The sequence below is a fragment of the Eschrichtius robustus genome, chromosome 11 (genome assembly GCF_028021215.1).
Source record: "Eschrichtius robustus isolate mEscRob2 chromosome 11, mEscRob2.pri, whole genome shotgun sequence".
Classification (NCBI taxonomy): Eukaryota; Metazoa; Chordata; class Mammalia; order Artiodactyla; family Eschrichtiidae; genus Eschrichtius; species Eschrichtius robustus.
Window position 1 is genome coordinate 30,292,881 of NC_090834.1, and position 16,272 is coordinate 30,309,152.

Below are 16,272 nucleotides of genomic sequence, written 5' to 3' on the forward strand. Positions count from 1 at the left end.
GGGAAGTGTAGCGGCCGTTCATCTAGATGAGAAATAGAAAAATAATAGAGTTATGGGGGGGAAAACCAACATGATACTACTTAAATTTTGGTAGTTTCAAGTGGTAATTATGACCACATTAAAGAATTGGAAAGTAGAGATACCCTTAAATGTCCAATAAAAATGTATTTTAAAATTAAGTTGTAGAAAAAAATTTTATGTATACACACACATACATAATCAATCACATACAGAATGAAAGTGTTATGAAACAAGTATTCAGTATCTACCCAAATCGTTTCCTTCATCTCTCCCTGATTAGATGGCTTGGAAGTCAGGGTAGTAATTGCTGCTGTAGATTGTCCCATGTGGATCAAATATCCTTGCCAACACCTATAATCCTAAACTTTGAGGGAACTTTTAAAAACTCAAAAGAATCTAAGCTTATAGGAGATAAATTTATTTTTCCATCTTCAGCATCCAACTTCCTCTAATAAAGAAGGATTTAAATACATATCTTTAAATGGATGAGAATTCAGAGCAGTTCCAGTGAGTGTATAAGTGATAAGGACTGAGTCTTTCAACCAGTTCTGTGGTTCTTTGAGGCAGGCCATGGAGAAACTCTATATTGCTGTTACAGATTATTGATGCTCTAGCCCATTGCTAGACTTGAGAAATAGACCAGGAGTAACACCCTGGCCTCATTGTGTTGTTGAGAAGATGCTTTGATCCTTTGCACAGCACTAACTCATGTCTATCTAGTGTAGATCACGCTGGTTACCTGCTCTGTTATACTACCCTTTGTGTAGCATAAATACTCCCTGGCTAGTCCCTTTAAGTATTCCTTTCTATCATTATGGAGTCAGAAAGAGGAGGCTGGCTCAAGTCTCCACCAGTTGTCTCTCTTCTTTTCATTGATCCTGATACTCCATATAAAACTACTTTGCAATGATAGCTCTTATGTTCAGCTTTTCTCTTAAGCCCTAGGAATTATTAGAGAACTGTTTCTGCTGTCCCTCCCCCTACCACCTTTTAAATGTAAACATTTTGATTAATGTCATTTAAATGATTTCTTTGGCTTTTATGTTAACTTTCTAATAGAAAATTCGTACTAACTTTCATTTATTTAGCACATAGTAAATGCTAAATTATTTTTTATTTTTAATCTTCTCAACAACACAACTAGATAGGTAAAGTTTATCCTTATTTTACAAATGAAGAAAATGAGAATCAAAGATCAGAAGTTACTTGCCTCCAATATATCTCAAGTATATTGCTGAGCCAGCATTGGAACTCAAGTCTATCCTCTTCTAAAGCCCTACTCCTTCTTCTGATTCATATTACATCATACCCCTGGGAAGATATATGATTTTATAGTTATTAGAAAAGGAGGAAAAACATGTAATTTTATAAACACAGTTTTACAGGTGACTTAAGAAGTATGCCTTGTGAGGTGAGGAATTACTGGGGTATTCTTTTTCATCCTAGATCAGATGTTATCAACATTCTTTGTTGTTGTTGTTGTTGTTGTTTTGTTTGGCCGTGCCACACATCTTGCAGGATCTTAGTTCCTCTACCAGGAATCAAACCCAGGCCCCAGCAGTGAAAGGGCAGAGTCCTAACCACTGGAGCACCAGGGAATTCCCTCAACATTCTTAAGTAAAGATTTGCACGTTGTGATGATTATCTTTGTACCTCACTCTAACTTGAAATATTCTTTTTCATCCTAGATCAGATGTTATTAACATTCTTAAGTAAGATTTGCACTGTTGTGATGACTAGGCCACAGGGTGCCCAGACATTTGGTCAAACATTGTTCTGGGTGTGTCTGTGAGGCTGTTTCTGGATGAGATTAACATTTGAGTAGATAGACTGAGTAAATTATTGCCCACTCTAATGTGAGTGGATCTTATCCAATCAATTGAAGACCTGAAGAGAACAAAAAAGCTGAGTAAGAAGAAACTTCACCTACCTGACTGATGGAGCTGGAACATTATCATTTCCTGCCTTTGGACTTGAACTGAAAAATCATCTCTTCCTAGGTCTCCAGCCTGCCAGATTTCAGACTAGAACTTATACCATCAGCTGTCCTGGTTCTCAGGCCTTTGGATTCAGACTGAAACTACATCGTTGGTTGTTCTGAGTCTCCGACTTGCCAGCCACAAATCTTGGGACCTCCATAATTTTGTGAGCCAATTATTTATATGTATATACATATATATTTATATATGCACACATATACATATGTACACACACACCACACATATACCAGTAGTTATATATATAACAAATAGGCTTATAGCCAAATATATAGCCTATTGGTTCATTGGTTCTATTTCTCTAAAGAACTCTGACTAATACAACTGTTTTCTGCCTTACTTTTCTTCAGAACTGCTCCCAAGCCTCTCATTACCTTTTTTCCCTCCACGACACCCACTCTCATTCTTAATATGTCTATTTACTTAGTCACTCAGAACACTGCTCACCAAATTACTGCAGGTAACTTATTTTTCCAATACTACTGTGAATTACATCCTATTAATGGCCCCTGTGCGTGCATGCACACACACTCTTATACAGGCACATTATTCTTCATATAGTACATCAGCTAGTCAGTAACTTTCTGTGATAATGAAAATATTCTATGTTTGTGGTGTACAATATAATAGCCATTAGCCACATGTATTAGGGTTCTCCAGAGAAACAGAGCCAATTGGAAGGAGAGATAGATAGATAGATAGATAGATAGATAGATAGATAGATAGGGAGATTGATTTACTGTGTGGAGTTGGCTTATGTTATTATGGAAGCTAAGCAGTCCTAAGATCCGCAGTCGGAAAACTGGTCCAGGAAAGCCAATAATAAAGTTGCAATCCAAGTTTTAGTCCAAAGGCAGGAGAAGTCTGATATTCCATCTCAAAGACAGTGGCAGAGAGAAAGAATTCTATCTTACTGGGCCTTTTGTTCTATTCAGGCCTTCAGTGGATTCAATGAGTCCCACTCACATTAAGGAAAACAATCTGCTTTCCTCAGTCTACTGATTCAAATGTTAAGCTCATCCAAAAACACCCTCACAGACAGACCCAGAAATAGTGTTTAGCCAAGTGTCTGGGTAACCTGTCACCCAGCAAGTTGACACATAAAAGTAACTATCATATTACATATGGCTACTCACTGCTTAAAATATGGCTAGACCAACCAAGAAACTAAATTTTTAATTTTTATTTAATTTTAAGTAATTTAAATATAAATAGGTATACATGGCTCACAGTTACTGTTTTAGACAACACAGTAGTAGATTGTCTCAGTCCTAGAATGAAGCTTTGACTGATGCTGTAGGACCATTCAGACTACTTCTCCAGTGTCTGGCTTCCACCTGGGCTTGAAACACCTCCTCTGGGAGAACACAGCCACCATGTAAGAAATCCAACTACCCTGAGACTGCCATGCTATGAGGAAGTATAAAGCTAGTCACATGGAGAGAGTATATCAAGAGAGGGAGAGAAAGCCCTATCTGTTCTAGCCATCCATCGCATTTGAAGGAAATGTGAATGAAGAAGCTGTATTGGACCTCTAACCCAATCAGGCCTTCAGGTGACTTCAGCCAGAGCTGCCACCTGACTCTAACCATATGAAAACCCACAAGCAAGAAGTTCCATCTAAACCTGCAGAACCATGAGAGATAATAAACTGTTGTGTTAAGCCACTCAGTTTTGGGGTGATTTGCAAGGCAATAAATAACCAGAACAGAAGTATGCTAAGGAATCAAGGTTTCCTATTTTTCTGACTCCCCTAGATCCCAATCTTCTTTTCTTTCTGTTTCCTACTTTCTTGTTTTTTGTGGTGTAAACTTTTATGCTTAGAACTAAATTAGCAGTTTGGGAAGGTCACAGTTATCTGGCCTTCAAGCATCTTGGATTTCTGACCTCATATTTTTTCCTGCTTTCAAATAGGCCAACTTGGACCAATGTTTGCCTTTTACTTCCTTACTAAAGGCCATAGCCAGTTAATACAATCTAATACCCTGATCTTTTTCAGTCAATTGTCTTTTAAAAGTCTAATCCCAGAAGACATATACCTATGCTTCAATATCAACATTTAAACATCTGCTTTGCTGCCAGAAGAAAATGGATGGGAGGGAGAGGGATGTGTTGGGTAAATATTCAAATGATAACTGCTATATAAGCAATACCTCTTACATATAACAAGACTAGTCATGTACTCAGATCCTATATAAGTTATTTATACAACTTATAAATTGTGCTATTTAACACAGTTATATAGCCTTGAACTTTATCCCTTAATAATGTACTTTTTATTCCAGTGAGCTCAATATTTATAAAAATTTAAGAAGAATTTATTGCTAAATGTCAGGAAAACAAGTGTTTAGGACACGATTTACTATTACGATTGTTCTTAGTGAGCATTTTTTTGTGATTGACACTAAGAGGGCAAATTTTGGATCTGAAAATTTCATTAGGACTCTGTTACATCAGTGATTTGTTTTTTTCATTCCAGTTCGAAGAACAGGTGGAAGTGGCTATGGATAATTCATATGATTTCAATCAACAAGGCTCATGTAATGGAATTCCATCTGAGAAGAAAAACAACTTCCTCGTGTCAGAAGATCATGGACAGAAAATCTTAAGTATACTACAGAATTTTCGAGAACAAAATGTCTTTTATGATTTCAAAATAATCATGAAAGATGAAATAATCCCATGTCATCGTTGTGTGTTAGCAGCATGCAGTGACTTTTTCAGGTACTTTACCTTGTCTATTTATTCCTCAGATTTTATGATGCCACTAATTAAGTTATTTTTTACGGCTGTACTCAATTTTCCCCCCACAGAACATGGAACAGTAATCTTTAATACTTAAAAAAAGATAATTAGAACCTAGATTAACTAATGATTTTTTAATATGAAAATATAAGAGTACCTTTTTTAAAGCTCAGGTCCTCCCAGGCTAGGATTGGGAAGTTCTATGGAACATTAGTCCCTTGAATTTTTCTGGAAAAAAATTGTTTTGATCTGGGATCAGTTTTGTTTGGGGGATCCCTGCACTGTATAATTTAGGAAAAGAGGAAAGGACAGATTGAGCAAAAATGGAAGCCAAGTTCAAAGAAAATGAGGAGACTGAGAAGAAAATACATTTCAGTCATGTATTATATCCCATGGATTGTCCAGGAGAGAGATACTCTAATGCAGAGAATTTCTCTTCTCTTTAGCCAAGATAGTCCTACAGTAGGGAAAAGTACTTCCAGAACCATTTCTGGAGAGCACCCAGCTTGTTCTGATTCTAATTCTGAATATAATTTGGTTCCCCATGTAGATCGTCCTACGAGGAATGTCCTAGTCATGACACTGTAAGAATCCACTGTGATGACAGTGGGTTTCTGATTCTTAACAGTGGTTAAGGGTCATGACCTTAGTACTGTGGTAACTGTATCAAGGTAATACCTGTGAGGCCTATTCATCAGACAGACAAACCTCTCTTGCTGACATCCTGACCTTCAGCCCTCCTAGTCATACTGCAATAAACTCAAATCCTAATTGCAGTATTTTGCATTATGTTCAGTTTTAGAAACAATTTTTATTCTAAGTAAGCAGGGTTTAAATTAACTCTAACAAAACACCTGTTTCTGTAGGGTTTCCTGCTTTGAATTTGGGAGCAGTGGCTCAGTGCTGCATCACAGTTTACTGGGGACAAGGGGGGCTACAACTTTTACTAGCCTTTTGCCTAACTAGACTATATGTCTTCATGTATTCTTTTCATTTCTTCTCTCATGTATCCTAAGTTATTCTTCTTCAGACTCTACTGGGGCCCTAACTGTTCTTATGCTCTCCCACTCTCAGGTTCCGCCAGTTTTTTCCCACCTCTCTTCTAATCCACTTTTTCTTCCAAGTAACTTTCTTGCTCCCTTATCTTTCATATCACCTCTTCATCAGAGGAAGCTGTACAGTATAATGGTTAAGTACTTGGCCTCTTAATGCACATGCCCTAAATCTAAATCTCAGCTCCACCACTTAACTAGGCTTGTGACCTTAGGTAAGTTACACAACCTCTTCAGGCTTCAGTTTCCTTATTTGTAAAAAATTAAGATAATAAAAATAGGACCTAACTCATAGAGTCATTATGAGTGTTGAATGAAATAATGTATATTAATGATTAGGTCAGTGCCCACTACATTCAATTAATGTTAGCTGCAATTATTATTATTTCCAAACCTAGCCAAAAAATGGAAATAATTTGGTATGAACACACAGTCTTATTTCCCCATGAAGTTTTCATGTTAACAAAATAAGAAGTTCATGTAAGCATTTGAACTGGCAGTCCTCTACTCTTTATGTTGAAGTTATTTATTAATTAAATGTATTTGCACATAATATTTGTCCATAGTACTTTTGTTCAGCCTACTCCTAGCTTTTTAGGGATCTACTTTCAATTTTTAAAAATTATTGTTAAAACAACATGTTTTTCAAAATTCGCATCTGTTTTGAAGTAAACAAATGATAGTTTTATAATGACCTAGATCCTTTATTATATATAGTATTTTACTAAATCAGTATATAGTTCACATAAAAATATGTACAAATGTAGATACACAGTCTACGTTATTTACACTGTTGTATGATAAGGCCACTAATTCATCATTTTGTGTTATGATCAAACTCACTGGAGTATTGGGATATAAACTCACAGGAATATTGGGGTATATAAAATTAAAATAGAAAATTACATAGTGCATGGTAAATGCCCTTTATAATATTTTTGGAAAATGAAAACTTATGATTGAATATAAAGTCACTGGAGACAAGATTCAAAAGGAATCACACATATTGTGTAACCACTTTATGATAACATGGTAAATTTGAGATAGAAGTTAACTGGATACTTTAAAGGTGAGTAGGATGAAGTATAGAAATATATTACATGTGTCTTCTCAAAGAAAATGTGGAAGCTGGTGGTAAATTAGAAATACATACGATTTTAGAAAACTTTTTTTCTTAAAATGATATTAATAATAGTTTGCATCAATTAACTTAGTTATTCCTCTCACAACTCAGTGAAGTAGGTACTACTAGTATCCCCATTTTCAGATGAAGAATTTGAAGCACAATCAAGTTGTTAACCTCCCCAAGGTCACACAGTTAATAAGTGGTATAGGCTAGATACCCACCCAGGCAGCCCTGTTCTAGAGGCCAGGCTCTTATTATTACCCTAAACTGACTATAGATATCTTAATAATCTAATTATCACCACAGGTTAATGTTTCTAAGTTTATATACATTATTGAAATATCCTGCATAATGTGTAACATGTATAAATTTTTGTAACTGTATTTATTCGTTATTGTGTTAAGAAGTATTGAATACCCCTAGTAGAAAGGGGCGTTAGCATCCTTTTCCTAAGGGGTATTCTGTATTTGGAATGCTCCTCATATTTTTCAGTTGGACACTTGTGCTGTAGTAGCTTTAGTTACTCTCTATAGTAGACTTTAATAATGAAGTTTGGTTTTCCCCCAGAGTACTTGGGCACCTGGGCACTGCTCACAAAGGTGTCCTGGACAATACTGGAACAAATACAAACCAGTATTAAACCAGGACCAAAATCAGATGATCTTTAGTCTTAATGAATGTTCAACTGGCAGTCTTTAGTTCTTTGTTGTAGCTCTTTCCTCTTTAATCTTTATCTTTATTTGCAGTTCTACTGAAAACCATCATAATGGGTTTGTTTAAAGTGTAAAAATGAATAACTCTGGATATGAAGTTAATATAAGGATTGACAGCAATATTGCTCTTACCAAAGCCAAATGTAAAATATATCTTAGTCTCCTGCCTAAATATTTCCAAATAATTTATATTTTTGCTTAAACTGAGCCAAACAATTTCCTATTTCCTTAGAGTCTACCAGCTTTACCAGATGGGGATAAATTAGAACTTATTATGAAGAACTTTCAAGCTGGTCTAATTATTCAAATCTGGAGACCCATCTCCATTTCTCAGTGGCTATTTCTACAAAAAGCTTATTTTTAGCCTTTTTAGTTTGGTGTGGTACACTGTTGTTTAGTTTTATAAAATCATATTCCCTTTTTCCTAAAGTGCTGTATGAAATGTGTTTTTAGACATGTATTCAAGTTTATCTTATTTGGTGGATTTCCCCACACAGACAGAGTCATTGGAAACATCTGATATCTCACTGTATTCCATCTTTTACATATTTCACTGCTGCCAAATTGAAAATTATTTTGAAAAAGACTTTTAAATCCTAAACCCAGAAGCTTTTATATATTTTAAGTAATTTTAGTTATCACCTGCAGAGTTGATACTAAATTAACCCATAAGTAAATAAATTCAGCCATTAGAGAGATTTTACCCTAATTTTATGAATAATATATAAGAACATCAAATCAGATGCAAAATTTGAATCTTTTTGTAGCCTTTGGATCCATTGCTGTGGGTCAGCTATAATGTATATATTCTGCAATATGGGAGTTATGTAATATGTATATTTTACAGATAAATAATATGGTCTCTATTATAGATATTAAATTAATTTATTAGGATGCTTTAAAAATGTATTTTGTAAATGTATTTTACATCAACCTAAGAGTAAAGGAAACCTCTTTAAGGTAATATTGAAAATTATCGTGGAATAAAATATTCCTGTTTATTTGTTCTCCTGTGTTCTTCATTTTTGCAGGGCTATGTTTGAAGTAAACATGAAAGAAAGAGATGGTGGAAGTGTTACCATTACTAATTTGTCCTCCAAAGCAGTAAAAGCATTTCTTGATTATGCCTATACTGGAAAAACAAAGATAACAGATGATAATGTGGAAATGTTCTTCCAGTTGTCATCATTTCTTCAAGTTTCCTTCCTATCCAAAGCTTGCAGTGACTTTTTAATAAAAAGTATTAATCTTGTCAATTGTTTACAGTTATTATCTATATCAGATAGCTATGGCTCTGCCCGTTTGTTTGATCATGCTTTATACTTTGTACAGCATCACTTTTCTTTATTATTTAAATCCAGTGATTTCTTAGAGATGAATTTTGGAGTACTGCAAAAATGTCTGGAATCAGATGAATTAAATGTTCCTGAAGAAGAAACTGTACTGAAAGTTGTCCTTAGTTGGACTAAACATAACTTAGAATCAAGGCAAAAGCATCTGCCTTATTTGATTAAAAAAGTAAGATTATATCAGTTATCTGAGGAGACACTTCAAGGTTGTCTACTCAATGAAGAGTGTTTACTCAAAAGCACAAACTGTTTTGACATAATCATAGATGCAATTAAGTGTGTGCAAGGTTCTGGTGGACTTTTCCCTGATGCTCGACCATCCACAACTGAAAAATACATATTTGTTCACAAAACTGAGGAAAATGGAGAAGATCAATATACATTTTGCTATAATATTAAAAGTGATTCATGGAAGATACTGCCACAATCACACCTGATTGATTTGCCAGGATCTAGTCTGTCTAGTTATGGGGAGAAAATATTCTTGACAGGCGGTTGCAAAGGGCCATGTTGTAGAACAGTTCGGCTTCATATTGCAGAGTCATATCATGATGCCACTGATCAAACCTGGTGCTACTGTCCGGTCAAAAATGATTTTTTCCTGGTATCAACTATGAAAACACCAAGAACCATGCATACATCAGTTATGGCTCTCAACAGATTATTTGTCATAGGTGGAAAGACTAGAGGATCCCAGGACATTAGAAGTCTCTTAGATGTTGAATCTTACAACCCTCTTTCCAAAGAATGGATATCTGTTAGCCCATTACCCAGGGGCATATACTATCCTGAAGCAAGTGCATGCCAAAATGTAATTTATGTTCTTGGATCTGAGGTAGAGATTACAGATGCTTTTAACCCATCACTTGATTGCTTTTTTAAATACAATGCTACAACTGATCAGTGGTCTGAACTAGTAGCAGAGTTTGGGCAGTTTTTTCATGCAACACTAATTAAAGCTGTCCCAGTAAACTGCACACTGTATATATGTGACCTTTCCACTTATAAGGTTTATAGTTTTTGTCCAGATACTTGTGTTTGGAAGGGTGAAGGGTCTTTTGAATGTGCAGGCTTCAACGCAGGTGCAGTTGGAATTGAAGATAAAATTTATATATTAGGTGGTGATTATGCACCAGATGAAATCACAGATGAAGTGCAGGTCTACCACAGCAGCAGGTCTGAGTGGGAAGAAGTTTCACCAATGCCAAGAGCCTTAACTGAATTTTACTGCCAGGTGATTCAGTTTAATAAATACAGGGACCCATGGTTTTCTAATCATTTCTAAAAATAGTGTGTGATTAGACATTCTAAAACTATTGCAGTTCTAGAAACCTGCAGTAAATTTATTAACCTTAATTATTGTTAAGACGGTCTTTACAGCTTAATAACATAAAATGCACCTTCTATGAGATAATTACTATGAATGTATACCATATATGAATTAGCAGTTCCCAGAAACTTAAAATGCAAGATAAATTTTACCAAAAATTATATTGTATTTAATTTAATCTTGGAGAGTCTAGAATATTACTATTTTCATATGTAAATAAAACTCAGGCTTTGATGTTATGATTTTTAAAGTACTTTATCCATGAAACACTAGTTAAAAACAAATCAAACTTCACAGAATTATACAGTTAAGACAGGAGAAATCTCTCTAGGTAAAAATGATTTATTTACACTCTGTATTATATGAAGTGAAAAATAAATTAGAGGTGAGAATCCTATCTTGTTACTACAGGTATAAGAGTTGTCGAATTCCTATTTATTCTGATCACTGGTTAGCTGCTTTTAAGCCCTTTCTTTTCTTTCACCATTTTTTAGTCAGAACATTTTCTGAAATGCAGTGTATTTCCCCAGCCTTCTAAACTACACGAAACATGGCTTAACTCTTTTCATGATTCGACTCTTCGTTAAGAGCATAATGTACTGTGCTGTAATGCCATAATGCCATTGACAGTTCCTGAAATGTCTGAAAATTTGCTGATTCCATTAGTTTTCAGTGTTAGTTGGTTTCAGTTTTTAGCAGTTATTATACCTTATTTTCTGGCTCAAGCTCAGTAAATTAACATTTTTGATTTAATTAATCAGTTCTAAGTTATACCTGACCTGAGTTTATCTTGACATGTAACCCATTTAGTGAAGTTCTTGGTTTCTGGGATCGTAGTCCTAAAATACTTTTTCTGTATCATTGCCAGTTTCCAATGTAAGTGAGGATGTAGAAAATCTGACCTCTAGATTAGTGGACCACTCTTGTTGGCATTTCTTAAACTTTTACATGTCCAAATTTGAGTTATAATAAGAAATTTCAGCGTTTAAATTAGTACCATATCAGTTTTCTGTGATGATATATAACAGCTGTAAAGTGCTGTGTATGTTTACTACTTCAGTAAATTATTCACAGTGAATTATTTTCTAAATTTAAAAATATGACTAGGCTTTTGGTATTGATAGTAGTATTTGAAACTTGCATCTTGTTAGATGTTTAATCATCTTTAACCCAAACAATGAAAGAGTGTTAATCATCCTTGTTTTTAGCTAAGATGATTCTGCCTTGTAAGAAGATATGTTTCTTTATCAGTTTCACAGATATAGGTATTTTAGGTTTTAAGATCCCTGACTTATATCTCAGGTAATGTGCAGATTGTATTTCTGTGGAATCAAATGTAGTTTCCCACACACTGTAGTAAATGTTAATCTGTTGTAAATGTACATATTCTTTAGAAGTGGAAATATACTTAAATGAAGGTCCTTTTATTTTACCATATACATTTTTGCAATCATAAGTTTCAAATATATTTTTAAAAATAGAACAGAATATTAGACTGAATTATCGTGCAATTCCAAAATCAGGGATTGTCTGTAATCAGATGACAGTTGCATAAAAAGTATTCTGTAAAATTGGTGGCTTCCTACCTTAGTTGGCTCTGCCCTTTCCTCTGTGTGTGTACTGTGTGTGTAAGAAAAAAAGAAAATTCAATGGAGGCTTTCTTTTATGTGTTACGTGGCATTCTGGAAACAAGTTATTTGAGAAAGACCATAACACAGTGGGGACTAAATTGTTAACTTAAGCGTATATAAACAAATATTTCCAGAAAGGAACTAAAGCAAAATAGAATCCCTTCCTGATCTTGTTTCATTATTTTATCTTGATTTCTACCATTCTTCTCATTGGCCATTGATTTCTGATGTTACTAGAAATATCCTTGTTATCAAGGCCTAGGTGGCTCCCTGTGCATTTGATTTAATACACTTTCTAATGCACAAGGCTTTCTGCTTTAGTTTCTACAATTGCTGCGGGTTACTTGTTAATCATTTTCACTTATTGCCATCCCTTTACATCTGTACCTGAGTGCTCTTCATCAGTTACAACTGCAAGAAAAGTAGTCTGTCTAGTCATAAAACCCCAAACTCTTCCTTTACTTACTGTTCTTTTTCCTTGGCACCATAGCAATCTGTGCTGGGCTTGGCTCTGTTAATAATTGATCTTGTTCTCTCTAATTTTGCATCATCTGGTAAAGGTAACAGTTTCATTTGATCTATCAAATGGTTGTTGAAAAATGGTTCTGGGTGTTCAAAATCCTCAAGGAACGGAATCACATACACACATGGTCAGTGACTGAACTGTGATTATTGATATCTTTCCGATCTTGCCAATCACTGTGGCTTCACTAAGAACCATATATGTTATTCTGGCCTTACCCTCCATTCTGGATTTCTGACATGCAAATCTCAGTGATCTCTCAAGTCTATTCTCAGTACCCAGAAGGAGCCGTCTTTCCTGTCTGTAAGGTTAGGAAATAATATCCTTTTATCTATGACTTCTTCCCTTAGTCTTTTTTTTTTTTTTCTTTAAAGTCTGCTTTCCTTTCATTATCATCCTTCAGCCAATGCTGCAGTGTAAGATACAAAATAATTATGCTCATTATCCAGATTGCTTTCATTCTTGTGGAAAAATTCTAATTAACATTTCTAAATCCTTTATCATTTGTCCGGGTCCACTACATTTGGCTTATGCATGCAGAAAATTTCCAATATTGTAATGTCTTCTAAAATTGAAAGTAGGTATGTGTCACTATTAAATATAAAAAAGATTAAATTCAACATTTATATGAGATCAAAGTTAATGAAAATTTTTAGAGTGATCTTCAAACTTGATTTACAATGTGGAGCACCTTTTGTTCATCTATTGCCTGTGAGACTAAGCAGTATGAAGAATATTTGCCTAATCAAAATTAACTGCATTCCCATAACACTCAACTCTGGTTGGGGAGGGAAAGAGGTCTTTATCACAGCAGTATTCAGTATATGTTACCCTTGAAAGCTAGAATATTATTTGAGAGCAACCACATCCTGCAACATGATTCTATTTTTCCCAGATACCAAGAAGAGCAATTGAATACATGTACAGGGTACCTAGCTCAAGGCATATGATTTGAAAATCAGAGTCAAGTATAGAGGGAGACATCTGTTTACCTTTTGAGATTTGGAAGCAATAAATGTAATGATTAAACATATTGTTGAATACATGGTGTTACTTTTAGATCATCATTCTCAGTTTAATTGGATCCAATGTTTGGAAACTCGTATGTCTAGAATTGAATGTGTAAGACTCAAAAATGTCTTCCAACGGGCAGCTCTTGAGAGCAACCTAAAGACAAAGGCTGAAATTTATAAGGAAGGAGATTTCTGTTCAACATAAACAATTTTACTCCACTTTATAAAGCCATACTTAGAATAAGACTAGTTATCAAAGACTGTGGCATATGACAGATAGATGATTAGCCCAAATAAATTCCTACACAGGAGTACACAACCAAAGATTTCTACATTCTATTTACACATTTTGATCTTAATAGTTTTCTGACTCTTGACTAATTTCTTCCTCCTTCAGTTTATTTAGCGTTTAGGCATTCTGAGTAACTTGATTTCAATGATTCTGCATACTCAAGATTTCAATAAGACATGAATCTTAAAATTACATCATTTTAGGAGCATTCTTGTTGAAGGAAACTAGTTCTTTTTTCTTTTTTTTTTAATCACTCAGGAAGAAGTCTGTAAAGGGTGCTGACATTTATAGTGAGCTGCTAATAGGGATTTTTCCTTCTGTCTACCATAAGTGCACATTTGTTTTATAGTGACTAGAAGCTGAAAGACCAGTACCTAAATTTCTCCTGAATTGTTATTTCACTGCAAATGTAGCTATATAGCTAAATGTAATGATTCTAATTAAAGATTATGTGATTGAAAGAATATCTTTATATCTTAAAAATCTATATATGTTTGTAAATTATATTTGATGACACTATGATGCTTAATCAAATTTAATCTATAAATAGGGAATTTAATCACAGCATATTACACACTAATCAAAAGATAACTTTTCTAAATCATAGATTCATCTTCAAACTTGAAAATAACCTCAGAATCTAATACAGTTTCCAACCTTGTATAGAAAGCCCCTCTAAATTCTAAAATACCCTTGACAGATGATTTTTTTTCAAAATCTAATTCAGTTCTTTCAGGGTAAGAGCTCACTACCTCCATTTTTGAACAGTTCTATTAGAAAGTTCTTCCTAACATTGAAAGCAACTCTGCCTCCCTGTAATAACTTTCAATCCCTTTCAATCCAAAACTTTCTCCAAGTATTGGAAACAGCATGTCTTCCATTCCTCTAAAATCAAGTCCTCACTTTCCTTCTTGTTCAAATGCTTAACACTTTAAAACTTGCCACAATGGCCAGGATTACATGCCTTCTCCTCGTAGAGTTGCCTCAGAGAATCTATCCTAGCTCTATTGCTTTTTTGGTGTGTTGAGCATAACCAGCATTGCAGAATCTCTTGAAAATGCAATCATCTCATTCCCTTAACCAGTTCTCTAGCTTTTATAAATCCATTATCGGCTAGAACCTTGCTGTATCTCTCTCCTTCTACCCCCTATCAACATAATCACAAACATATTTTCTGAGAGAGGAATTCTAAAATCAAATTTTAATGTCTTTTGATCATTTGTCATTGGATGTGGTTTTCAGAATTTTAAAAACTCTTCTAAAAGAGACCCTAAAAAGTATACAAAAATAGAAACCAAAGCAGTCACATCCTTGGTAGTTAATGAAGGGACAATTTGCTCACGAATGAAAACCAGCCTTATGGTAACAATCTAAGTTTGGAGATTCATCTGTGCTGATTGTTCAGTTGGATAGAGCATGATAATTCCATAAAACAATGCCATTATTAAATAACTCTATAGGTCAGGTAGCTTTATTCATCTCATTAACTTTGACAACATTCTCAGTCATATCTAACTAGCTCAACAAATTATGCTATTGGTTCCAAGGGTAACAAGGTTGCTGGAATAACTCAGAGTACATTCTCTGAGTATCACATTGTGGTGTAAATATTTCTTTACATGTCTGACTTCCTTATTTAATTGGAAACTCTTAGGAATAGGGACATATATTTATCATTTCTGGACCTAGCAATGAGCACAGTGCTTGCATATAATAAGGCATTTAATAAACTAACATTCTATTAAGCCAATATAAGAAGCAAAATTTATTATAGTTATATTGTTATTGAATGGGTTAGATATAGATGTACATTTTGCAATTTATTTTCATGTACAAAAGAAATTAATTTACATTAGGATTTTACATTTAAGAATTCTTCACATTGTACTTTAGTTATCTACTAATGTATGTGTTAATTCTTTTTGTAATATTTGATATCTTTCTCATGTTCAAAGTCTGAGCTAGGTAATTTATACAACTTTTTGTTAGTATATGTTGTATATTAATTTTTGTTAGTATATGGAAAAGTTACTAATGAAGTATTCTTTGAGAATGAAATTGCATTACACAGTACATTGCCCTCGTTTGGAGAACATGTATAGTTGGTTGTATAGTTGTATAGTATATGTATATTTGGTTCTTGAAAGTGAAATTATACTTTAAAATAATTTATTTCCTTAATTTTTTAGTGCTTGAGATGATTTGTTCTCTTTGAATTTTAATTATAATATTTAATTCTGTGTTTCCTTTCAAATGCAATAATAGATAAGACAATGACTGAAAGTTTCATTAGTAAACATGCAACACCCATTTCTCCTACAAGAGCATAATAGCTCTAGTGACTTTTTTCCCACTTGGGGAGACTGTTCAAAGCTACTTACGTTGCATACATAAGTGATTTACTTCATTTCCTATTAGTAGAATATGGGCTTTTGCCATATGCTATGAGACATAAAATCAGCCTTTTTGCAGGTCCATGT

The 16,272-nt window shown here is 34.2% G+C and overlaps 1 protein-coding gene across 2 annotated transcripts in view; it reads left to right on the forward strand.

The window, feature by feature from the left end:
* KBTBD3 (kelch repeat and BTB domain containing 3) overlaps positions 1 to 10,416 on the forward strand; it is a 49,405-nt gene extending 38,989 nt beyond the window's left edge. Inside the window, exons 2-4 of one of the 2 annotated variants that reach the window (XM_068555418.1) lie at positions 2,022 to 2,166; positions 4,498 to 4,742; positions 8,686 to 10,416. In XM_068555418.1, the coding sequence (XP_068411519.1) occupies positions 4,522 to 4,742; positions 8,686 to 10,288 (1,824 nt within the window). In that variant the 5' untranslated portion in view covers positions 2,022 to 2,166; positions 4,498 to 4,521 and the 3' untranslated portion in view covers positions 10,289 to 10,416. The remainder of the gene's footprint in view (positions 1 to 2,021; positions 2,167 to 4,497; positions 4,743 to 8,685) is intronic. The other variant, XM_068555419.1, reaches the window with a different exon arrangement.
* Positions 10,417 to 16,272: the final 5,856 nt, after the last annotated feature.